Raw genomic sequence first — 27,573 nt, 5'->3', positions numbered from 1 at the left:
AGTTTCCTCCGGGGCGGAGATTGGGAGGCTGCCATTTTCATTCTCGTCCTCCAAACCTATACCGAAAGTTTGCAGGGAACAAAAGCTCCCGAGAGCAAACCCGAGCAGATTACTTAGCCCGGACCCAGGAAGGGCGGGGCAATTCTGCCTCCAGCAAAGATATTTGGGCCTCCCCCAAGAGATCAGCAAGAACAGCTAGCCAAGATCAAGTTTACCCATCAATGAGAATGGCAGAACTCCAGCACTAGGGGAATACTGCACATAGAATTCATGGCTTTTTTACCATGATTCTTCAGTCTTTCAAAGTTAATTTTTTTTTTAATTTTTTTTTTACTTTTTCTTTTTCCCTTTTTCAACCAACATCTTATCAATCCCTTTTTTAAAAAATATTTTTTATTTTTCATTTTTAGAGTCATATTCTATCCCTTCATAGCAGTTACCCTTATTTTTGGTATATATATATAAGTTGCTCTCTCTTTAAAATTTTGAGATACAGTTTCTTCTAACAGATCAAAATATACCCTAAAACTCTAGTGTATGGCTTTGTTCTAGTCTCCTGCCTGATCACATTCTCTCCCTTTTTTTTTTTAAATCCTCTTCTTTCTTTTTTCAACCAACTTCTTATCAATTCCTTTTATAAAATCTTTTATAATTTTCATCTTTGCAGTCATATTCCATCCCTTCATATTAACCCTTATTTTTGTACATATATAAGTTTTTCTTTCTTTAAAATTTTGAGAGGCACTGTCTTCTAACAGACCAAAATATGCCCAAAATCTAGTGTGTGGCACTGATCTATGCACCAGCCTGATCATATTTGATCATATGGTTTTTTTGTTCTGTTTTTGTTTTTTTCTTTTTCTTTTTTCTTTCTTTCCCTTTCTCTTTCCCCATTTTCAGGTCTTTTCTGATTTGTTTAGTGTATATTTTCTGGGGACGTTGTTACCCTGTTAGCATTTTGTTCTCTCGTTCATCTATTCTCCCCTGGACAAAATGACAAGACGGAAAAAATCACCTCAACAAAGAGAACAAGAGGCAGTACCGACTGCCAGGGACCTAATCAATACGGACATTAGTACGATGTCGGAACTAGAGTTCAGAATGATGATTTTAAAGATACTAGCTGGGCTTGAAAAAAGCATGGAAATTATTAGAGAAACCCTTTCTGGAGAAATAAAAGAACTAAAATCTAACCAAGTCAAAATCAAAAAAGGCTATTAATGAGGTGCCATCAAAAATGGAGGCTCTAACTGCTAGGATAAATGAGGCAGAAGAATTAGTGATATAGAAGACCAAATGATGGAAAATAAAGAAGCTGAGAAAAAGAGAGATCAACAACTACTGGATCACGAGGGCAGAATTTGAGAGATAAGTGATACCGTAAGACGAAACAACATTAGAATAAGTGGGATCCCAGAAGAAGAAAGAGAGAGAGGGGCCGAAGGTATACTGGAGCAAATTACAGCAGAGAACTTCCCTAATTTGGGGAAGGAAACAGGCATCAAAATCCAGGAGGCACAGAGAACCCCTCTCAAAATCAATAAAAATAGGTCAACACCCTGACACCTAATAGTAAAACTTACGAGTCTCAGAGACAAAGAGAAAATCCTGAAAGCAGCCCAGGACAAGAGATATGTAACCTACAATGGTAGAAACATTAGATTGGCAACAGATCTATCCACAGAGACCTGGCAGGCCAGAAAGGACAGCCATGATATATTCAGAGCACTAAATGAGAAAAATATGCAGCCAAGAATAGTATATCCAGCTAGGCTGTCACTGAAAATAGAAGGAGAGATAAAAAGCTTCCAGGACAAACAAAAACTAAAGGAATTTGCAAACACGAAACCAGCCCTACAAGAAATATTGAAAGGGGTCCTCTAAGCAAAGAGAGAGCCTAAAAGCAACATAGACCGGAAAGGAACACAGACAATATATGGTAACAGTCACCTTACAGGCAATACAATGGCACTAAATTCATATCTTTCAATAGTTACCCTGAATGTAAATGGGCTAAATGCCCCAATCAAAAGACAGGGGCTATCAGACTGGATAAAAAAAACAAGACCCATCAATATGCTGTCTGCAAGAGACTCATTTTAGACCCAAAGACACCCCCAGATTGAAAGTGACGGGGTGGAAAACTATTTACCATGCTAATGGACACCAAAAGAAAGCTGGAGTGGCAATCCTTATATCAGACAAATTAGATTTTAAACCAAAGACTGTAATAAGAGATGAGGAAGGACACTATATCCTAATTATAGGGTCTATCCAACAAGAAGATCAACAACTGTAAATATCTATGCCCCTAACATGGGAGCAGCCAATTATATAAGCCAATTAATAACAAAAGCAAAGAAACACATCGACAACAATACAATAATAGTGGGGGACTTTAACACCCCCCTCACTGAAATGGACAGATCATCTAAGCAAAAGATCAACAAGGAAATAAAGACTTTTAATGACACACTGGACCAAATGGACTTCACAGATATATTCAGAACATTCCATCACAAAGCAACAGAATACACATTCTTCTCTAGTGCCCATGGAACATTCTCCAGAATAGATCACATCCTAGATCACAAATCAGGTCTGAACCGGTACCAAAAGATTGGGATCATTCCCTGCATATTTTCAGACCACAATGCTTTGAAACTAGAACTCACTCACAAGAGGAAAGTCAGAAAGAACTCAAAATCATGGAGGCTAAAGAGCATCCTCCTAAAGAATGAATGGGTCAACCAGGAAATTAAAGAAGAATTAAAAAAATTCATGGAAACAAATGAAAATGAAAACACAACTATTCAAAATCTTTGGGATACAGCAAAGGCAGTCCTAAGAGGAAAGTGTATAGCAACACAAGCCTTTCTCAAGAAACAAGAAAGGTCTCAAGTACACAACCTAACCCTACACCTAAAGGAGCTGGAGAAAGAACAGCAAATAAAGCCTAAACCCAGCAGGAGAAGAGAAATAATAAAGATCAGAGCAGCAATCAATGAAATAGAAACTGAAAGAACAGTAGAACAGATCAATAAGACTAGGAGCTGGTTCTTTGAAAGAATTAACAAGATTGATAAACCCCTGGCAAGACTTATCAAAAAGAAAAGAGAAAGGACCCAAATCAACAAAATCATGAAAAAGGAGAGATCACAACCAACACCAAAGAAATACAAACAATTATAAGAACATATTATGAGCAACTATATGCCAGCAGATTAGATAATCTGGAAGAAACGGATGCATTCCTAGAGATGTATCAACTACCAAAACTGAACCAGGAAGAAATAGAAAATCTGAACAGACCTATAACCACTAAGGAAATTGAAGCAGTAATCAATTATCTCCCAACAAACAAAAGCCCAGGGCCAGATGGCTTCCCAGGGGAATTCTACCAAACATTTAAAGAAGAATTAATACCTATTCTTCTGAAACTGTTCCAAAAAAACAGAAATGGAAGGAAAACTTCCAAACTCGTTTTATGAGGCCACCATTACCTTGATCCCAAAACCAGACAAAGACCCCATCAAAAAGGAACATTACAGACCAATATCCTTGATGAACACGGATGCAAAAATTCTCACCAAAATACTAGCCAATAGGATCCAACAGTACATTAAAAGGATTATTCACCACGACCAAGTGGGATTTATCCCTGGGCTGCAAGGTTGGTTCAACATCCACAAATCAATCAATGTGATACAATACACTAATAAAAGAAAGAACAAGAACCATATGATCCTCTCAATAGATGCAGAAAAAGCATTTGACAAAGTACAGCATCCTTTCTTGATCAAAACTCTTCAGAGTATAGGGATAGAGGGTACATACCTCAATATCATAAAAGCCATCTATGAAAAACCGACAGCAAATATCATTCTCAATGGGGAAAAACTGAGAGCTTTCCGCCTAAGGTCAGGAACATGGCAGGGATGTCCACTATCACCACTGCTATTCAACACAGTATTAGGAGTCCTAGCCACAGCAATCAGACAACAAAAAGAAATAAAAGGCATCCGAATAGGCAAAGAAGAAGTCAAACTCTCACTCTTTGCAGATGATATGATACTTTATGTGGAAAACCCAAAAGACTCCACCCCAAAACTGCTAGAACTCATACAGGAATTCAGTAAAGTGGCAGGATATAAAATCAATGCACAGAAATCAGCGGCATTCCTATACATCAACAATGAGACAGAAGAAAGAGAAATTAAGGAGTCGATCACATTTACAGTTGTACCCAAAACCATAAGATACCTAGGAATAAATCTAAGCAAAGAGGCAAAGGATCTGTACTCAGAAAACTATAAAATACTCATGAAAGAAACTGAGGAAGACACAAAGAAATGGAAAAACATTCCATGCTCATAGATTGGAAGAACAAATATTGTGAAGATGTCAATGCTACCTAGAGCAATCTACACATTCTATGCAATCCCCATCAAAATACCATCCACTTTTTTCAAAGAAATGGAACAAATAATGCTAAAATTTGTATGGAACCAGAAAAGACCCCGAATAGCCAGAGGAATGTTGAAAAAGAAAAGCAAAGCTGGCGGCATCACAATCCGGACTTCAAGCTCTATTACAAAGCTGTCATCATCAAGACAGTATGGTACTGGCACAAAAACAGACACATCGATCAATGGAACAGAATAGAGAGCCCAGAAATGGACCCTCAACTCTTATGGTCAACTCATCTTCGACAAAGCAGGAAAGAATGTCCAATGGAAAAAAGACAGTCTCTTCAACAAATGGTGTTGGGAAAATTGGACAGCCACATGCAGAAGAATGAAACTGGATCATTTCCTTACACCACACACACAAATAGACTCCAAATGGTTGAAAGACCTCAATGTGATACAGCAGTCCATCAAAATCCTAAAGGAGAGCACAGGCAGCAACCTCTTTGACCTCAGCCGCAGCATCTTCCTCCTAGAAACATTTCCAAAGGCAAGGGAAGCAAGGGCAAAAATGAACTATTGGGACCTCATCAAGATAAAAAGCTTTGCACAGCAAAAGAAACAGTCAACAAAACCAAAAGACAACCGACAGAATGGGAGAAGATATTTGCAAATGACATATCAGATAAAGGGCTAGTATCTAAAATCTATAAAGAACTTCTTAAACTCAACACCCAAAGAACAAATGATCCAATCAAGAAATGGGCAGAAGACATGAACAGACATTTTTCCAAAGAAGACATCCAAATGGCCAACAGACACATGAAAAAGTGCTCAACATCGCTTGGTATCAGGGAAATCCAAATCAAAACCTCAATGAGATACCACCTCACACCAGTCAGAATGGCTAAAATTAAGAAGTCACGAAACGACAGATGTTGGCGGGGATGCGGAGAAAGGGGAACCGTCCTACACTGTTGGTGGGAATGCAAGCTGGTGCAGCCACTCTGGAAAACAGTATGGAGGTTCCTCAAAAAGTTGAAAATAGAGCTACCCTATGACCCAGCAACTGCACTACTGGGTATTTACCCCGAAGATACAAATGTAGGGATCCAAAGGGGTACATGCACCCCGATGTTTATAGCAGCAATGTCCACAATAGCCAAACTGTGGAAAGAGCCAAGATGTCCATCGACAGATGAATGGATAAAGAAGATGTGGTATATCTATATATACAATGGAATATTATGCAGCCATCAAAAGGATTGAAATCTTGCCATTTGCAACGACGTGGATAGAACTGGAGAGTGTTATGCTGAGCGTAATAAGTCAATCAGAGAAAGACATCTATCATATGAAAGACATGTATCATATGATCATATGAGGAGTTCTTAATCTCAGGAAACAAACTGAGGGTTGCTGGAGTGGGGGGTGGGAGGGATGGGGTGGCTGGGTGATAGACATTGGGGAGGGTATGTGCTATGGTGAGCGCTATGAATTGTGCAAGACTGTTAAATCACAGATCTGTACCTCTGAAACAAATAATACATTATATGTTAAAAAAAAAAAAGAAGAAGAAGATAGCAGGAGGGGAAGAATGAAGGAGGGGAAATTGGAGGGGGAGATGAACCATGAGAGATGATGGACTCTTGAAAAACAAACTGAGGGTTCTAGAGGGGAGGGGGGTGGCAGGATGGGTTAGCCTGGTGATGGGTATTAAAGAGGGCACGTTCTGCATGGAGCACTGGGTGTTATATGCAAATAATGAATCATGGAACACTACATCAAAAACTAATGATGTAATGTATGGTCATTAACATAATAAAAAAAAGATTTAAATATAAGACCTAAACCATATAACTATTAGAAAAAAACATAAGGAAAAGGTCCACTGACACTGGTCTAGGCAATGAATTTTTAGATATGACCCAGAAAGCAGGCAACTAAAGCAAAAAATAGACAAATGGGACAGCATAAAACTAAAAAGCTTCTGCACAGCAAAGGAAAACGTCACCAGAGTGCAGAGACACCCTATGGAATGGGAGAAAATATTTGCAAACCATGTATGAGATAAGGGGTAAATATCCAAAATTTATAAAGAATGCAACCAATTCAACAGGTAGAACACAACCAACCCAATTCAAAAATGGGCAAAGGACCTGAATAGGCATTTCTAAACAGAAGACCTACAAATGACCAGCAGATATATCAAATGATGCTCAACATCACTTATTATCAGGAAAATGCAAATCAAAACCCATGATGAGATATTACCTCACAACTGTTAGGATGGCTATTATAAAAAAAAAAAAAAGGTAACAACTGTTGGCAAGGATGTAGAGAAAATGGAACTCTTATACACTGTTGGTGGGAATGTAAACTGAATGCAGCCATTATGTAAAACAGAATGGAGGTTCCTCAAAAAACAGAACTACCATATGATCCATCAATTCCACCTCTGGGTTTATACCGGAAATGAAAAGGATACTGAGGAGGTAACCTGCACTGCCATGTTTACTGCAGCATTATTCACAATAGTCAAAATATGAAAACAACCCAACGGTCAATGCACAAATGGATAAAGAAGATGTGGGGTGTGTATAGACATATACACAGGAGTATTATTCAGTCATGAGAAAGAAGGAAATCCTACCATTTCTGATAACATGGATAAACCTGGAGGACATTGTGCTAAGTGAAATAAGCCAGAGAAAGACAGACATTGTATGATCTCACTTCTAGGTGGAATCTTTGAAAAAAAAAAAAAAAAGTAGAACTCATGGAAGTAGAGAGCAGAACAGTGGTTACCAGAGGCTGGGGATGGGGAAAATGGGGAGATGTTGGTCAAAAGGTACAAAGTTGCAATTACAAAGGATGAGTAAGTCCAGAGATCTAGACTATTACTATAGTTAATAATACTGTATTGAATACTGGAAATACACTAAAGGAATGGATTTCAGGTGCTCCCATCACAAAAGAAAAAGGTAACTAGATGAGAAGACAATGTTAATTAGCTTCACTGTAGTAATCACTTCACTATGTATATATAGGTCTATCAAATCATCATGCTGTATACTTCAAATATGTACAATTTTTATTTTTTAAAAAGGATCTTGCAAAATAGAGAAAAAAAGTTAAGCTTACCTGAGCAAGGAGAATATTTATAACTTCTTCATTTTCATTCATTTCTTCTTTGGAAACATCCTCTTTTGAAAGACTGGCGATCTCTTGTGCAATCTTGGTTTCGCACTCCTGTCAAATAAGACAAATGAAAAACTGGTCAGCCCAAATGTAACATATATCCAACAATTTCACACCATCACCATGTAGAAGTTTCCTTCTCATTTCCTAGAGTTGAAAAAGTAACAGTAACAGTAATTCTCCTGGATAGAGGAGAATTTGTTAACTGGGCTTGGAAAATAACATGTGGATCTTAGTTTGTGGCTGCACCATGAAAAATGTTCAATTCTGGTCAATGTGCTCACCGTTTCTGGAACCCATCCATATAAAATTACTTTCTGTGACACTTTTTTTTTGGAGGGTGTCAGTTTTAAGTACACAATTAATTTTGATAAATGAATACAGTCAAGTAACCACCACCACAATCATGATATAAACACTTCCATCACCACACAAAGTACCTCTCACCATCTGCTGGCACCTGGCAACCACTGACCTATTTTCCATTCCTATAGTTTTGCCTTTTCTTGAGTTTCATATAAATTGAATCAATCCATAAGAAATCTTTTTTATGTGGCTTCTTTCACATAGCATAATGCTTTTACTATTCATCTATTTTGTTGTCTGTATTAGTAGTTTGCTGAGTAATATGCCATGATACACCCATTTGTTTATCCATTCACCAGCTGATGGACATTTGGATCCTTCCTAATTTTGAGCTATTATAACTAGAACTGTTATGAACATTTCACACGGATATGTTTTGTGTGGGTATGTGCTTTCTTTCTTTTAAATACCTAAAAGCAGGATTGCTTGGTCATATGGTAACCGTATGTTTAACTTTATAAGAAACTGCCAAACTGTTTTCCAAAATTACTATACCATTTTGCATTACCAAGAGCAACAATGAGAGTTCCAGTTGCCCCATGTTCTTGTCAACACCTGGGATTTTTATTTTTATTTTTTTTAGACAGGGACAGAGAGGGAGAGAGCAGGGGGAGGGGCAGAGGGAGTGAGAGAGAATTCCAAGCAGGCTAGACACCCAGTATGGAGCCCGATACGGGGCTCTATCTCATGACCCCAAGATCATGACCTGAGCCAAAATCAAGAGTCAGATGCTTAACCGATGGAGCCACCCATGTGCCCCAACACCTGGTATTTTTAATTTTAGTCATTCTTGGTGGTGTGTAGTGGTATCTCATTGTGACTTCAATTTGTATTTCTTTAATGACTAATGATGTTGAGCATCTTTGCATGTGCTTATTTGCCATCTGTACATGATTTTTGGTAAAGTGCCTGTTCAACTTTTTTACTTTTTTAAAACTGAATTATTATTGTAACAAATGTACCATACTCTGGTGGGAGAGCAGAATATATACAGGAAGTCTCTGTACCTTCCTCTCAATTTTGCTGTGAACCTAAATCTGCTTCAAAAAAAATAAAGTCTAAAAAAAAAAAAAAACTTGTGTCTTCTTCTTAAGTTATGAGTTTTTTTTATATATTCGAGTCCTTTATGAGGTATGTGTTCTGCAAAATATCTTGTCACGGCCTCTGATTTGTATATTCATTTTCTTTTTTTTTTTTTTTAAAGATTTTATTTATTTATTTGAGAGAGAGAGAATGAGAGACAGAGAGCACGAGAGGGAAGAGGGTCAGAGGGAGAAGCAGACCCCCCGCTAAGCAGGGAGCCCGACGTGGGACTCGATCCCAGGACTCCAGGATCATGACCTGAGCCGAAGGCAGTTGCTTAACCAACTGAGCCACCCAGGCGCCCCTTGTATATTCATTTTCTTAAGTGTCTTTTGAAGAACATGTTTTAGCACGCTGATAAAATGTAATCTAACAAATATTTCTTTTTTTAAGATTTTTTTTTGCAAGAGAGACAGAGAGAGAGAGAGAGAGAGTGAGCGCATGACCACGAGCAGGGAGCCTGACGCAGGGCTCGATCCCAGGACCCTTAACTGACTTAGCCACCCAGGCGCCCTAACAAATCTTTCTTTTACAGTTCATGGGTATTATGTCCTATTTAAGAAATCACTGCCTAAGCCAAAGTCAGTAAGATCTATGCTTTCTTCTGGAAGTTTTTTTTTTTTTTTTAGGTCTTAACATATGATTCATTTTGAGTTAATTTTTGTATATGCCTTGTGGAAAGAGTCAAGGTTTTTTTTGGTTATTCTTTTTTGGCATATAGATATCCAGTTGTTCCAGCACTATTAAAAAGAAAATCCTTCCCCAGTGAATTGTCTTATCATCTTTATTGAAAATTAATTGTCCATATATGGTGTGGGTCTATTTCTGGACTTCCTATTCTATATGTCTACTTTTATAAAATACCTACTGTCTTGGTTACTGTAGCTGAATAGTAAGCCTTAAAATCAGATAGTGTGAATCCTCCAATGTAGGTTTTTTTTCCACAGTTGTTTAGATCATTTGTATTTCCATATAAGTTTTAGAAGAGCTTGTTAATTTCCACAAAAAACACCTGTTGAGATTTTGATTGGGATTGACTCCACAGATCAATTTGAGAATACCTAACATCTTAAAAATATTGAGACACATCACTCCATTTATTTAGGTCTTTATTTTTCTTTTTAGGTCCAGTATCCAACTGCTCATTGCTAATATCAAGATATACAACAGACTTCTGTGTATCTAATCTTGTATCCCACGACCTTGCTAAATTCACTTGTTAGTTTTTTTTTTATAGATTCCTAAGGATTTTTTATGTAGACAGTCATGTAGTCTATGTATAAAGACTTTCTTCTTTCCAATCTGTATACCTGTTTCTCTTGCTTTATTGTACTAGCTAGAATGAACCTCCAGTAAAATGTTGAACAGAGTGGTGAAAGCAGAAATCCTTGCCTTGTATACCCAATCTTAGGAGAAAGCATTCAGACTTTCACTATTATGTACAATATTAATCATAGATTTTTTTCATAGACACCCTATATCAGGCTGAGAATGACGTTTGCTGAGAGCTTTTATCATGAATAAGTGTTGAATTCTGCTAAATGCTTTTCTGCATCTACTGATATGATCTTGTGGTTTTTCTTACTTTTTAGTCGTTAATATAATGAATTATATTACTTCCATCTTTAAAAATAATTTATTCCTGGATGGCCATGGGGGGGGGAGAGATAAAAAAATAATTTATTCCTCAAAGTTGAAGTCAACTTGACAGAACCTTTTGAAAATTTATGAATGAATGAGCAGGTACAACAAGATAGCATAAAGAAAATTGGTAAAGGTAATCTATCCCTTTCTATAATGACTCTGGTTTGCTCTGTCACAACTCCTTTATCCAAGACAGAAGCAGAAGTAAGAGTTATGAAAACCAAACATACATTATCCCTGTCATAGGTCAGAGACCCTTCATTTAAAGCCTGGTGGGCAATGCCATATGGTTAACATTTACAACCATGAGGGCTGGTCGGTCAATCACTGATTCCAGGCTGAAGCATGAAGGGAACAATAATGACAACAGGCATAGGAAGCAAAAGACAGATAATCTGGTAAGCAGGAGAAAAGAACGAAGAAAAATACACAAAGGCTTTTGCTAGTCTGCCAGTCCTGGAGTGCATGTGTAAAAACCCCATGAATGTTTCCTTTCTGACGAAGCTAACCTCCACATAAATGCAAATCTCTAACCTCAAAGCAACATAAACACATGGGTTGTCTTTGTCTGTTAGCACAACCACAACGATCACACTCTCCCAGTCTAATAAATGCTAACTAATGTTCCTTGGAAGTAATATTTGGGGCCTGGCACTGAGATCTGAGATCTTAGCCTTGGTGTGGCTGAGCAACTCACAGTCCCAGAGCCAAGCAACACACACTAAGCCAGAAGAGATCAAAAGTCTAACTCGTGTACCCCAAACTTATCAGGAGTCACATGCTAGTCTTCCTATTATAGGTGAATAAAATTCTTCCTAATCTTCAGTACTTCTTTGTGTTTCCAAAGAACTGACTCAAAGGCCTCAAATTCCCCAGCCGTCTCTGAAATGTCTCACTATCCAACTGCTTCTGTTTACAAGTACAACCAAGCAGGATATGACAAAACATCTTTCAGTAAAATCATGTTTAATTTTTTAAAAAACCAACTTTCTGGAGAGATTCCATATTAGGATGAAATTTAGCAGCTGTATGAAACTACTTTCAGTTACTAACCCCCCAAAACTACCTTTGCCTATAGCAAAATGTAAGTGCTTATATATATACATTTCTTTGATGCCATTAAAGATTTATTTTAGAGAGAGTGGGAAGGAGGGGCCGAGGGAGAGTGAGAGTCTTAAGCAGACTCTGGCTGAGCTCGAAGCCTGACGCGGGGCTAGATCTCACAACCCTGAGATCAGGACCTGAGCCGAAACCACAACCAAGAGTCAGATGCTTAACTGACCACGCCACCTAGGCGCCCCTTCTTTGAAGATGTTAATATAGGGGCACCTGGCTGGTTCAGTCGGTAGAGCATGCAGCTCTCTGATCTCCAGGTTTTAAGTTTAAGCCCCACGTTGGGCGTAAAGCTTTAAAAAAGTTAATATAGGTTGTTCTGGTTTTATTCTTGAATTAAGAAAATGCTTGTCCCTTTTCATTGATAAAACCATGACTTGCACATTTGTCTACTAAATATCATGGTTCAAACATTAACAAGGCCAGAGCTAGGTCATCCCAGTGAACTGAGTCAATACCTGCAGAAATAGTCTGCGTTTTATGTAGACCTTTAGTCTATAAGATGCTTCTTAAGCTTTTTATTTTTGTTATTTTGGTATCATTTAAGGGGCACCTGGCCAGCTCAGTCGGTAGAGCATGCCACTCTTGATCTCAATGTCGTGAGTTCAAGCCCCACGCTGGGCACAGAGTTTACTTAAATTACAAGAATAGTACAGTGATTCCCCATTATGCTCAACAGATTCAAAAGTTTACATTTCGCCCCTTTATTGTTTGTGCATCTTCTCTTCAAACATGCACTTTAACATTTTAATTTTGTTACTTTTTGTAGAAAGAGTGCAAGTGGGGGGGAGGGGCAGAGAGAGAGGGAGGGCAAAAGAGAATCTTAAGCAGGTTCCACACCCAGCGCAGAGCCTGACAGGGGACTCGATCTCACAACCCTGAGATCGTGACCTTCAGCCGAAATCAAGAGTCAGACACTTACCCGACTGAGCCACTCAGGTGCCCCTGTACCTAAATATTTTAATGTAGATTTTTTTAAGAACAGACATGCTCATATTAACCATGGTACAATTATCAAAATCAGAACATTTTAAGACTGGCCCAATTTTCTAGTCCAGCCTGTTTCATCAGTTATCCCAAGTGTCTTTCATAACACTTCTTCAAATTGTCCAGGATCCAACACAAGGGCCATTTACTGTACTTAGTTGTGTCTGTGTAGTGTTTTTTAATTTGGAATGGTTCGTCACTCTTTGTCTTTCATAACTTTAATATTCTCTGTGTGTGTGTTTATCTTCCACCCATGTTCACTGAGGGCCTGGAACCCGTGCTACTATAGTAGCAATGAGCACACCTGAGTACCCAGATCTTGATTTCAATACTGAAAGGAACCAAGGCTCCTTGGAGAAACGTTCAACTTCAGGGCTGGGGGTAGAAAAAATACAAGATGAACCTGGAACATTCTGTCGTGCCAGAAAGAAAGGAAACCTCAAAAAATGATGAGTGCATGTCAGAACACTGGAGCCACTTAAAAGGTTCTTACTGGTCAAATGTGTATCAAGTAGATTATGAAAGTACTGATTACAATACAACACAAAATATCAATTAATTAATTAATTTAATAAGTAAAAAAAACCCCAGGTGCCTGGATGGCTCAGTTGGTTAAGCAACTGCCTTTGGCTCAGGTCATGATCCCGGAGTCCTGGGATCAAGTCCCACATTGGGCTCCTGGCTCAGCGGGGAGCCTGCTTCTCCCTCTGACCCTCTCCCCTCTCATGCTGTTTCTCTCCCTCTCTCTCTCAAATAAATAAATAAAATCTTTAAAAAAAAAAAAAAAAAGTAAAAACCTTTCTAAATTAAACATTTCCCTGATACCAAACTGAAGGATCAACAATCATTAATGGGAACATTCAAGCAAATAAATACCCACCAGGGAACTTCACTTCAGAAAACATGTATATATTGTGTTTATAAAAGAAACTAACTTAGGGGCACCTGGGTGGCTCAGTCATTAGGCATCTGCCTTCGGCTCGGGTCATGGTCCCAGTGTCCTGGGATCGAGCCCCACATCGGGCTCCCTGATAGGCGGGAAGCCTGCTTCTCCCTCTCCCACTCCCCCTGCTTGTGTTCCCTCTCTCGCTGTGTCTCTCTCTGTCAAATAAATAAATAAAATCTAAAAAAGAAACCTAACTTAAAATAGTACATTAAAAAAATTCCAGTGCATTTGGTTTATATTCCATTATAAACATGATATACCAAAATAACAAGTTTACTCACTTGTCTTTTAGCTTCTCTCAGTTTCCTTTTGAGGGCTGTCAAAATTCTTTGTACTTCCCATAATCTTTCTTCTTTAGATAAATCCTTTATTCCAGCCTGCAGATCTCGATGTAAACAATTCAAAAGAAACTCCTAGAAAACAATATACCACACACTGAGTGGTGTCCCATGTCTTATCATCCTAAAATAAAACTACATTCAATTTCTAAAGATGTACAACCAACTATCTTTCAATTATCATTAAGGGAATGAAATCATGGCATGAATAATTTTTTCAAGCATATGACTGAAAAATCCTTTTTTGCATGGGCACTGGGTTCTCATCATTAATGTACATTGGTTCAGTAACAGTTCGTTCATATCCCTTCCCACAACACATCAACAATTAATAATGGGAGCTCAGAGTAGATAAAGGAAAGAAAACCAAACAGGAATTTTATAACATGTATGCAAATAAAAGACGTAATAATCATCAAATATAAGTAGATTTCTCAGTCTTAAATTTCTTAATCAGTTTTGCTAAACACACACACAACCAAATGAACTATTTCTTCTATCAAAGTAGCACAATGGAAAAGCACAGGATTTGGGGTCAAATCCCAGTTCTATAGTTCAGTAACCATGTGGCACAGAGTCAGTTATTTAATTTCCCCAAATTTCTTTTTAGCTGTAAAATATGGCTGGTAACAGCAACCTTGTCCAGATAAGCTAACATTTTTGGACTCCTTACAACGTGCCTGGCAGCATTATCTCATCTATGGTAATAATCTTCACATCAAACCATGAAATGACCCATTTTAAAATGGGATCACCAAGGTTTACAGAGTTTAAGCAACTTGCCTAAAAATCAGTCAGCTAATTAGAAACCTAGGAAGAACTTAAAGCCAGGTCTTCTGATTTCAAAACCTGTGTTCTTTCTACACTATTCTGACTTCACTGGCATAAAACAGTGCCAGAGAGAAATTTCTGCCTTCGGTGTGCCATGAACAATGTGTCTAACATAGTTCCAGACGCACACAAATGCTCAGTGAACAAGAACTCCTCCTCCTAATCATCACTGTCAATCATCATAATCATCCAAAAGTGTCAGAACAAAGGTAGGCTCTTTAGGGCTGAAGCGTGGGGCTGAGCACACACACCTGTCTTCTGATCTCCTCCTTGATGTTCTCCTGGGTCTCTGGCAGTGTGGGCATAGTGGCCATGTTAGACCATCGAAGAGGTTTTGTCACTTGCTTTAGTATCACATTTCCAAAGAGCTCTTGCACATGTGTGAAAAACACATATAGGACACGATTGCTAATCTAAGAAAAAATAAATAAAAAGATTTGCAAAAAAAAAAAAAACCTATTCAAATTATCATTTCATTTAATTTGTGTCTGCTGCATAGTACATCCTTTAATCCTAGACATGGGAATGACGGTTTTCCTCAGTAGTGACCAGACATGCTTGCTAATTAGTGGCCAATTGAAAGAAAAGAATGGAAAAGTAGTAGGAGTTCAGTCATGTATTCAAGCACCATAAGGAACTGGGGAGAAAAAAGGACAGGAAAAAGGATGTAAAAGTCGCTAACCATCAATTTGCTTTTTTAGCAATATAATATTAACTGATTTAAAAAATCTTATATTCTTTATTCTCAAGTTATTTTGAGACCTTTTAAAACACACAAGTGGATCCACTGAGGAATACGAAGGAAGTACGAGCACTTGCAGTTGTCAAGCTGGGCTGAGTACAAGAACCCTCACTCCAGAAACGAACGCCTTCTGGGCACATCTGCACAGCCAGTGTTTAAATATGATGTTCATATGCTAGGAGATCAGGACATTAATTACTGTCTACCTAAAACTTACAATACACTTGAACCTTCTATGAAATTATTGTCCTGTTATAGTAATATCAAGTTAACAATGTCATATTTACCAAATTCTGAAATCCTGACTAGTCTGAATGATCAAACTGAAATCTGAGAAAGATTTTACTTCCAAAACACAATCAATGAACAATCAAAGTGTAAGAAAAGACACTCTTACAACACCAGTGCATTATAACAATGGCTGACAATAACCTAGTATATTGGCCAAAAAGAGAGCTTAAAATAAAAATACAACCATTACTTCATTTTTTTGTCTTTTGTGTCTGGCCTCAATAAAATATCAGTAATTCTAATGGAAGGAAAATATATGCTCTGTGCCAGCACCAAGTGAGCAGCAATAAATGAAGGCCAACTATTTATGTTGTAAAGAGACACCACTTAACACAATACCCAGTTCCCTGAAATGCCTCCTCAGATTAAATTTCTCTAACACCCTTCCCTAGGATCTATCTTCATGAATGAAATCACCAGGTTAAATCCCTGACCAAACCAAATGATGTTAGGCCCCTTTGTGCCTGAGTCTGATATGTGGACATGATATAATGAAGCAATAATGCTATTGGAAAAAATAAATGAAATCTTTAAAATTCTATAGATGAACTCTGTAATTGTGGGTACCATGGGCTCCTCCTCTATTCATGACGGATCACTGTCATCAGAAACTGGTTTAGAAACCCACAGCAAAGACTGTACAATACTCAAATTACAAAGCTACATGCTGGTCATATGATGACACTATCCATATTCTGAAAGAAAAAGACCAATATTCAGGCTAATCTATTGTCTACATTTGCTGGTTAACTGCTTTGTATGTGACTCAGCAACAGAAAATGTCTCCAACACTCCCCAGGGTTAGTATCAGAGGGCATGTGTGCAGAGAAGGCCATGTACCTGAACGGTTGGGCTGAGCACTATAGAAATGTTCTGTATATTCATTTTTGTTTCCAGTTCCTTCGCGATAACATGGTCCATGTGCACGATCAGCCAAGAAATCAGAAGATAGTTACATTCTGGCAGTTCTTTGAGCAGGCGCTGGAATTCCTGCACCTTCTCGCTCTCTGTGCTCCTCCCACAAGCCTCCTCAAAGCGAGGCATCAGCTCTTTGGTAAGCAGATTCTCCGGAAGGTCTCGCAAATACTGCTTCAACAAACTGGCTACGGTGTTAGGCTCATATTCTTCCAAATTTGGAGACTCCTCTCTGTCATAGGCTGCTTTCAGCTCATCCACCTTTGATTTAATTCCTAAAAACATTCAAATTCCAAAGAGAAAGAGAATATGAAGAAAATAATCAAACACAGCTTTTTTCACCATGGCACCAACTCCTAGGGGGAGATCTAAGGAGAGCCAATCTGACAATAACAAACCTCTAGTTATGAAGTATTTATCTGCTCAAGGTGCATACAATTCCTCTATAAAAGAAAATAATATGAAAAACTACACTGTGAGGGTGAATTCAACCAAAAGCTAACTGATGATGGGAAAACTCAATACTTAGAAAAAAAAGTCAGAGCAATCACAAAATATTTTAGGTTTCAAAACATGCCAGTTGATTCAGGGGACAATTTTTTTTTTAATTTAAATTTAGGTAGATAAGAATTCAGGCAAAAATTCAACTACAATCCAAGCATAAATCTTGCTCCACATGAGCGGCCAACTGCCTTTTCTAACAAGTCACAAGACTGACAACGTAAAACATAACTCAGTATTTATAAATGTGTCCAAAAAGTTGTGGGTAAGCATACATTGTATGATAAATGCAAAAGGTGGGTTTGCTATCTAAACACACTCTTTGAAAAATCTTGTCCATTAAATAATCCCCATCTAATTTCTAAGTTCAAATTGTTCTATGTTTCCTTAATCTGGAACACAGCTGGAACAACCAAAAAAAAGTGAAACTTGGGTTTCTAAAATCAAATTGTTCTGCTTTTCTTACTGGGCAGAAAGAAACACTGACACACAAAAAGACTGTTTTTCAAACATTTTATAAGTTTTTAAGTCCTTAGTCCAATCTGCATGTAAGTGATGTGGATTCAGTGCCAGTGACTGCTCATAAAAGTACAAGGTAGCTTCCTGTAGCTTGATATTTAAAACTTCAGGCCAATTATTTGAAACAAGCCACAGATTAAGGCCAAGAGACTGTAATGGTTGATGCAAATACTCAAGTGTCATCTCATCTGAACAGCATTTTATAATCAATAGTGCTTACATCCGGGCTTTGGCGTTCCTTATCTTATGTGAAAACCTTCCATTATAATAAGTCTGTAAATTATCCAGCACTGACAAAATAAAATCAGTAACTCTAAGTATGAAAGTAAGAAGATAAAGCTTATTTTTATATAATCTTCATTTTGAGGCAGAAAAGTTAGAAAATAATTCTCATTTTCTTTTTTTGTTTTTTTAAGATTTTATTTATTTCTTTATTTATTTACTTGGGGGAGGGGAGGAGCAGAGGGAGAGGGACAAGCAGACCTGGTGCTGAGTGTGGAGCCTGACGTGGGGCTCGATCCCAGAACCCTGAGATCACAACCTGAACCGAAATCAAGAGTCAGATGCTTAAACCAAAATCAAGAGTCGGATGCTTAACCAACTGAGACACCTAGGTGCCTCAGTAATTCCCATTTTCTAATTTTTATGACAATATGAGTAAAACATAGTGAGTGATAACTTCAAGTGAAATTCTTAGCAAATACCTCCTCTCTCTATTTATATGTATCTGATTTTTCTCCCCCATAGTGCTTACCCAGAAAACTGCACAAGTAAACAATTAAAATATGTGTTTGGTTTTTTGTTACTCCGAAATTATCAAAATGTTTTCTAAGAATTGGACACTTCAAATAAAATGTCCTAGGTAGAGAAAGAGCATATCCAAAATGACATATATTTGTTTTAAAACTGGAACTTACATATGAATAAGCAAGAGCCAAAAATCTCCAACAGAAAACAGTATTATTATGGGCATTCAAAGAAGGAAAAGTCACAGAAAAGTCACAGCCATAAACTCTAATCTACAGCAGCACACTGTCAGAGCTTAAAAAATAATAAAAAATTGATCAAAGTAGCAGCTCAGCCTCCAGGAGTCAATGATAAGGGAACAGCTCCGTTTGAATGCTCTGACACACAAACAGAGGAGTTCTGTGACTCTGACTCTCCAAAAGAATGCAAACATCAAAAATAGGTCAAAGACAAAAGAATCCTTTGAACAAAACTGTAGAAACTCTTCAGAGAAACTTTCACCTAAAACAAAATTCCTTCCTGCCCATCAAACTCATGTGAGAGAAGCAGCTATGTTAGTATTGTTTAAATCTTTACAAATCAATTCATCATTAGTTTTAAAAGTCAAATTTTCAAATTCATTTAAATGTGTTTATTTTTGTGTTACTAGTTATAAATTCAAATTCAATGCCTAATTTGTGGATTTTATTTTCTATAAAATGGTAGCATGTTAGCCAAAATACTCTTCAACGATGACATGCTATCTAGGGGACTACGTAAAGGGTTCCCCAATTACCAAAGATGCCTGTCCCTTCCGAAAAAAATCAAAAATATCAAATCTGCCCTCTAAAAATGTGTATGAACCAAATAAATGGAAAAACTCCATGTAATCTCTCTATATTCTAAATGTGTATGATTTGATTCATCACGACCAACATGTGACCAACAACTTTTATAAAAGAGATCTCCAGTATTAAGAAACTGAATCACAGGAAGGTAATGATTTGGAGCACAGATGTTGCCACAGGGCAGGACTACCATCCTATACGGTACAAAGGGCCTACTACTTTAAGAAGCATAATCTTTTTCCTTTAAATAGTATCATAGTAAACATTTTGCTTGATTTTAGACACCCGAATGAATTATATTCTTGCCAAATATGAAATTTAAATCTTCACACATAGGGAACATAAATAAATGGAAAAATCAATTTCACTAATCTATGTAATAGCTGCAGGTGGCTGACAAAAGCATTCGCCTTTGGGGCCTAAACATTTAGCAAAGAACATTTGCATGTCCCTTAGCCCAACTCAGGAAATAGGATTGTGTCAGTAAGTGTCTTCTGGCCAAGAAGCGTCCTCCCCACTGCTCCATTCCCTCACAACACTGAGCCCGGCTCAGAGAGGCAGGAGGTGAGAGGAATAAAGCCCAGTCTGAGCGCACCAGAGGGAAGGGATGCTACTCATATGCTTCGCTTAGACTCAGCCGGCCTGCGGCAAACTGTGAACAACTCGTGTGGAAAGCGTCCTGATGGAGGGGAGTATTATTAAAAAAGCAAACTGTCAACACACACACACACGCCCGCGTGCTGTGGGGGATTTTTGTTCAACTGGAAGGATCGAGGAAATGAAGAAGACTTAGGACCCATGCCACAGTTTTCCTCACAAGCCAATTATTTTCCTTCCTTTGAAAAACGGAAGTGACTTTTAAAACCCGCCACAGAGAAGTGAGCGTCCCCAGTACCTGAAACTCTGTAGATGCCTTCGCACTTCATGCCGTACTTCTCTACGTGATCCACGCACTCGCGGAAAACCGCCGGCAGCCGGATGCCGTCGTACATCATGGTCCGCTCGGCCGCATCGGTCAAGGGAACTCCAAAAACGGGTTTGAGATTCGGAACATCGATCTGAGGCACCTCTGGCTCCTGAATTGGCTTCTTCTTTTTCTTCTTTTCCTTCCACTGTTTAACAACATCAGCTGCTGTCAAGTCTTTTGACTTCTTCTCTTTATGTTTCTCTTCTTTGTGCTTTTCTTCTTTATGTTTTTCCTCTTTGGGTTTCTCTTTTATTTTAAAATCCTTCTCTTTCTTTTTAGAAAAGCTGGGCTTCTTAAAAACATGGATTCCCTTGGACCGCTTCATTTTGGAAGGACTTTCAGCTTCATCTCCAGAGCTATCTTCCTGAAAGGCAGCATAGCCTTCAGCTGCCACAGAAAAGCGGGAAACAGAAGTCATCTATCTGTTTAATGTCAAACCAGCCATAAACTTTCTAAAAACAGGACCCCCCCCAAAAAAAGTGCTACCAGGCACTGGCTACCTCACTTTTCACTTCCTGGCCAATCCCTCCTGGGTACTGCCAGTAATGAAACGGGTTTCTGCTCCGGGAAAACGAGATGCGGCAGTGACATCTCCTGACCACAAGAGGGGGAAATGCAGAGTGTCAGTTACCTTTACAACTGGTTTTAGATGGAACTTTAGCAAACCAAATTATGAATACACCACAAAGGATCTACAGAGAGGGCTAATGGAAAGAGTCCTTCCATAATATAGAGAGTTTTTTCATCATCTGACCATGTCCTCTTACTTTAGATTTTTTTCATATATTTGGTCCCTGTAACTGGAAGCAGTCTGACACCATGACACAAATGGCACTGCTGTTTGGACGCTCCAGCCCTTCCCTGATCATACCCCGCCCTCCTGTCACTAGCTGTTAGGTTCTTTCTGGAGACTGCAGCAGGGACTGAAACCTCATTAGGGTGGAGGACAGAACCAGAAGATTCCCTAATCTCTGGATGGTGGCCAAATGTATCAGCCCATTTCTCCACATCACGAGCCTTGGTTTCCACACTGATACTTGCTTGATATCATATTAGAGCTATCCTAGCTTGGTTTCGCCGTCTCCAAATAGAATTCTCCTATTCTTTTCTTTAGCCAGCTGCCTTACAAGCTATTTCATAACAAAGATTAAAAATATTTCACAAATTACCCTCTATTTAAAATACCACAAACTCCACACCATCCATAAGGGCAGAAACCCTAAGGGCATGATACCATGATATAAAGCCAATGTAGTTCTCAGACACTGCTTGTGTGAGTGTAAACTGGTACAACCACTCTGGAAAATTGTTTTGTGCAGGATCGACTAATGCTAAAATGAGCATGGCCTATAAGAGAGCAACTCCACTCCCAGGCATACACAACAGAAATGTATAAATACCTACAATGACACTCACAGAAGCCCTATTCATGAGCCAAAAATGGAAAACAACCCAAATGATGAACAACAGCAGAGTAAATTCTAGTATATTAATGCAATGAAACAAAATCCACCAATAAAAATGAACAAATTACTGCCACATGGAACAACATGGATGAATCTAACAAATATAACTGGGAAAAAGAAACTAGATGCAAAAGGAAATATACTTTCATTTAGATAAATTCAAAATCAGGCAGTTTCAAGCTATGCTGAAATAAGCTTACCTTTGGGAAGGGTGGGAGATTCCCCTTGAAGGGATAATGAAAGGGAATTTCTATGGTGCTGATAACACCCTATTTCCAGATGTTTATAATTACAAGGACATATGTCCATTTTGTGATAAGTCATTCAAATTATAATTTGTGCATTCTAACCTCAATGTTATGCTTCAAAAAACAAATTAAAAATACCATAAAACTCAAAATAAAGCAATACTTAAAATAACTCACCTGATCTGCTTTTAACATACTAAAGAGCTATGCTTAAACAATTCATCTTTCCTACTGAATAGGAACTATAAATAGAATGCATTATGGCATTTGCCTAAGACAAACAAGTAACTACTTTTTTCACAGTTCCAATAAAGTGTAGTACCCTAACTGGCTTACACAACCTAGCCAAGAAAGTAATATTCTATGTAAGTAAAATTCCAGTATCTACTTCTTATATATTATTTAAAATAACCAATATAAGAAACTTCCACCAAAAAACTTTACCATTTCTGGAAATTTGGTATTTTTATTTTCAAGAGTAAGACTCTAAAATACAACTAGTATACAAAAATTGAGACCCAAAAAAGTAAAGAACAGAAAATGTCAAACAAGAGTCTTTGGACATATTCCCAGAAGATAGGTACACAGGATTAAAGTAAGAGTTTATCTAAAATATATCAAAAGCATAGGGAAAAATGGCACTTACTCCTTTTTTCTTTTTTCTTAAATTTTCCTTTTTTCTTCCCATGGTCTTTCTCATCATCAGACACTATGTCAGGAGGTTCATGGAGGCTGTCGTGGGGAGGCGAGGGCTCGCCAGTACGGTACAAACCAGGGAACTTAGTAGGGCTGATCTCCTCAGAGCTGGGGGTTCGGGTAAGACCACTGCCATGCTCCACCCTGCGGTGTTCACTGGGGCTGCTGGTGGGGGGCAGGAAGCACTCAGTCATTCTGCCTCCCTGACGAGACAGTGAGGAGGGTTTCTCTGTTACCTATCCATTACACCTGCACATAGGGAGAAAAGGTCATCAATACCAACCAAAACACAAAGGCACCACACACACACACACACACACACACACACACACACACAAAACACAGTGAGTAATCCTGCATTTACAAATAAAAAATATTTCTCTTCACGACCCCTCTTTAAAAATATTCATTTTATCATCTCAAGTTATATTCCCTTCATCACACATTTCAGTTCTCAAAGAGCTTTCATAGAATGCAATACCATCTTTAAGTATTAGAAAAATAAACCAAATTAAAATCAGAGTTCTCAAAGTAGTATACAGAGTTCCTTTTACAAAGAAGTTCCCATTATAAGGGGTTTCATTTTAATTGCTCTATCCAACATAAAATCTTACTATTTTCCTTTAGGTTATGAACAACTACAAATAATAAATTACAAAGACAACTTATATAGCTACACGTGAATAGTTCAGAATCATAATTAAAATTTACAATAATTGTAGGGATATATTTGATGATTCACACAATTATAGATTCTTAATTATAGTTCTTTATTGCATGATATTAAGTCGTTTGTGTGTTGATAATAACTATTTTATTCTGTACTGCAATTATACTGAAAGAAACAAGGGAGCCCTTATTTGCTCAATCCTAAAATACAACAGATTCACTAGAATGGACACTGCAAAGGACAAACACAGTAAGAACTCAAGATCTGTTCACTTTTTCTTCCTGAGTCAGAGGTTAAGCAGTCTACATACAGTGTTCAAAAGTTACTTGGATTAGTTCTTATTCCTCTTTAATATCCTTATGGTACTCACTTGGAAAACTATTAGAATCACTTGGTTCTCTCTGCACTTACTTTTTAAGGTAATTTTGCAATTTAAAAAGTCCCTAAGCCCTAAATGACAAGACCAATAAATCTGACCATGAACACGGTCAAGACAAGCAAATGTAAAAAAAAAAAAAAAAAAAATTGCAATTTGCATTAGCTAAGCTGTTTAAACAGCAAATAGTTCTTACAAATCAGTAAAAATACGAACAATTCAAGATACCTACACCAAGGATATGATGTAACTCATAGAAAAATGACTAATATCCATACGAAAATAATGTTCAAGTACAATTCTAATTTTTAAAGCATAAACTAAAACAGTGAGTTACCATTTTTCTAACATCTGACTGGCAAAGAACAAAGAAGTACATAATACCCAATGTTAGTAAAGATATAAGCAAAGAGGGACTCATGAGAATATCTACTAATAATAGAAGTATAAATTAGCACAATCTTTTTTGAAAAGCAATTTGGCAATATCTATCAAAATACGAAATGTGCTCCCTGATCCACGCATTCCTTTTAGGAATTGATCCTTCAGATATACTTTTGTAAGAATTCAAAGACGTGCCCATGAAAATATTCATTTCAGCACTGTAAAAGCAAAAACGTAATAATCTTAATGGCTATCCATAAAAGATCAAATTATGATTTATCCACATAATGGAATATAAATTAATACACACAATTTCTGAAAGCATGTAAGAAACAGTTAACTACTGTTAACTCTTGGAAGTGGTAAAATGGGAGGGAGAGAAAGATTTCTTTTTTTATTCCTTCTACATAGTTTGAAATTTACCATGTCTTTTTATTACTTTTATTACTATTGTTTAAAAAAAATGCACAGGCCGTGTTTTAATTTCACAAAAATCCTGCAGCATTTAAAATGTTTTTGATACTATTTAATAATGTGGGGAAAAACAACTTTATTTATAGCACAATATCAATATTTAAGTATTTAAACACACATGCAAAAAAATCCTAAGAACGGGGTGCCTGGATGGCTCAGTCAGTTGAGTATCTGACCCTTAATTTCGGCTCAGGTCATGATCTCAGGGTCGTGAGATTGAGCCCTGCATCAGGCTCTGTGCTGGACGTCTAGCCTGCTTGGGGTTTTCTCTCCCTCTCCCTCTGCCCCTCCCCTCCCCTGCTCCCATACATGCACATTCTCTCTCTCTCTTTAAAAAAAAAAAACAAAAAAAAAAACCTCCTAAGAACCAAGAGAATGTTAATAATTATCTCTGAATGATAAGATTATAAGTGACCTATGTTTTCTTCCTATCTTCCTGCATTTCACAATTTTTCTACCCAGTATGCATTATTGCTAATATAATAAGGAAAACCTAAAAAAGGGCAGAAAGTTCCATTAAAGGATCTATAAGCATCACTCTAATTCTTCTGTTTTTCTGTTTGGCTATTGTTTTTTAGAAGAACAGGCTATTTTCTCTTCAACCAAAGGCATCATAAGTTTTGACAGTTACAGGATTAGAGAGTTTAGGGGAAGCTAGAGCCCAACAGCGTGACAGTTACACATTACAGGTAAGGAAACTGAGCTCCAAGGACCGAGGAAGCCAGAACACAGCTGCCAGGAAGGAGCAAACCTGTAAACTACAGAAATAAACCCGCTTATAGGCATGCCTTCCACACTGAGCCATTCTGTCTTATGCTCCCCTGGCTTTGTGCACGCTATCTTCACTCCCGGGAAGCCAGCCCTCCCTTTCCCGCACTTCTGCATGGCCAATTCACACCCATCCTTCACCACGATGCCTGAAAACGGGTATGAGGAATCTTTTGGAAGTGATGGAAACGGCCTAGATTTGGATTGTGGTAATGGTTACACAAACCGGTTGATTTACTAAAAATCACTGATTTACACACTTAAAGTGGGTGGATCTTATGGTATGTAAATTATACCTAAATAAAGCTGTTCTGAAAAACAAACAAACAAAAAACCCAGGAACAATTACCAGCAACACTTTATCCAGGAATCCTCCCTCATCACTCCTTTTCTGTGCTCCCAAAATCTCCGGAACACACCTCTAGCACTGCACGCACTGTGCTATTTTAATTGCCTGCGCACCCATCTGTCCTGTCCAGCAAATCTGTGAGCTCCAGCATTTAACACAACACAGGGCATTTACAGGAGGTACTCAAACATTTACTTAATGAACTAATTAGTTTCTTCCATGTTCTCAACATATTGTGTACTGCTGATGAGACAAAGACTAGAAGAAATGAACGTGACCCTTAGCCTTACATTTTAATTAAGGAAACAAAGCAATGGAACCCAAATTTTATTTTATTTGAATTCCTGTGGCTTCAGCAACATTCACATACATTAACTTCCTTAGTACATCCTGTGAGAAAAGAAGTACTTCTCCATGTTCACAAACAGGGGAGCCACGGCTCAGAGGGCCACAGTAACTTACCCTAAGTCACACAGCAAGAAGTAAAACCGGGATCTACCCTGGAGCATACACTACACTGCCCTTCATGTCTAACACCCAGAAGAGAGTACGTGCATGCCAGGAGGAATGGCGTGGTACAGACACAAGCAGAACCAACAGGGCTTATTTGTGGGATGGCAGCAAGCCTGTCTGATGGGAGCAGTTCCTGGGAAGAAGGATAGGAAAGGCATGGAAAGACAAGGTAGGTCCTGAACTGAATGCCAACTGAGTGCCCAGCTGAGGACGTCAGCCTTGATGTGGGAGCCGAGTCATCACTAATTCCAAAGCCAGGAAAAAACTGGCAGTAAGAGGAGTAAGGGCAGGAAAAGGTACAACCAAATGCCATACAGATTTGGGTCATTCTCTCCTGTCCTGCAGCATTTTGTAACTTACGCCTACATGCACATGTTCTCCCAGTTCATTTATTACCATTACTCAGTTTCCATCCTAGACTGATGATGAAGACAGGTTTGTTCATAAAGCATTCAATAGATTATCCTGCAAAAACTACTCTAGACAAATATTTGTTGACTTGCTTCCCCTATAGTTGGGAATGAATAGAAGGAAGGGCAGCAGCTAACAGCATACATGAAGGGGTGAAGGCCTGAATGCAGGATGATTTAAAATCAACAGCACGGGGCGCCTGGGTGGCTCAGTTGGTTAAGCGACTGCCTTCGGCTCAGGTCATGATCCTGGAGTCCCTGGATCGAGTCCCGCATCGGGCTCCCTGCTCGGCGGGGAGTCTGCTTCTCCCTCTGACCCTCCCCCCTCTCATGTACTCGCTCTCTCTCATTCTCTCTCTCTCAAATAAATAAATAAAATCTTTAAAAAAAAAAATAAAAAAAAAATAAAATCAACAGCACATTTCCATTAGGACACACTGTTTGGAGCACTGGGGAGCCACAGCAAACCTAAACTTCATCAAATAAAAGGGCAGAAGAGGCCTCAGAGGGTCCATGGTAAATTTGAAGCCAAAGGTAAGAAAATAAAACAAAAATTAAAAATTCCTACTTCTAAGGCAACAGAAAAACTGATGTAAATTTGTAAACATTTGAAGAAAGACTACTTATCCCCACTCCTCTTGGTAAGTACAACTAAAAATCCTGGATATTAGAATAATAAAAAAAAAAAATGACAGCAGACTGACAGGTAGAGAAGAAAGCTGGTAGTTTAGGGACCTCAGGATTCTAAGAACAACAGAGTTGGGAGATCCCGGAGTTTCCTTTTTGTCTCTA

The 27,573-nt window shown here is 38.2% G+C and overlaps 1 protein-coding gene across 3 annotated transcripts in view; it reads right to left on the bottom strand.

The window, feature by feature from the left end:
- Positions 1–27,573, bottom strand: part of RALBP1 (ralA binding protein 1) — a 64,480-nt gene that overhangs the window by 8,656 nt on the left and 28,251 nt on the right. For 2 of the 3 annotated variants that reach the window (XM_036092489.2, XM_036092488.2), the window contains exons 2-7: positions 22,788–23,086; positions 20,356–20,814; positions 16,792–17,141; positions 15,170–15,331; positions 14,031–14,162; positions 7,554–7,661 (exon numbers count right to left, since the gene is read on the bottom strand). In XM_036092489.2, coding sequence (XP_035948382.1) covers positions 7,554–7,661; positions 14,031–14,162; positions 15,170–15,331; positions 16,792–17,141; positions 20,356–20,814; positions 22,788–23,031 — 1,455 coding nt within the window. In that variant the 5' untranslated portion in view covers positions 23,032–23,086. The remainder of the gene's footprint in view (positions 1–7,553; positions 7,662–14,030; positions 14,163–15,169; positions 15,332–16,791; positions 17,142–20,355; positions 20,815–22,787; positions 23,087–27,573) is intronic. The other variant, XM_036092495.2, reaches the window with a different exon arrangement.

Source organism: Halichoerus grypus, chromosome 13 (assembly GCF_964656455.1).
Source record: "Halichoerus grypus chromosome 13, mHalGry1.hap1.1, whole genome shotgun sequence".
Taxonomy (NCBI): Eukaryota; Metazoa; Chordata; class Mammalia; order Carnivora; family Phocidae; genus Halichoerus; species Halichoerus grypus.
Note: the sequence above shows the minus strand (reverse complement) of the source record. Positions and strands in the feature narration are given on the sequence as shown.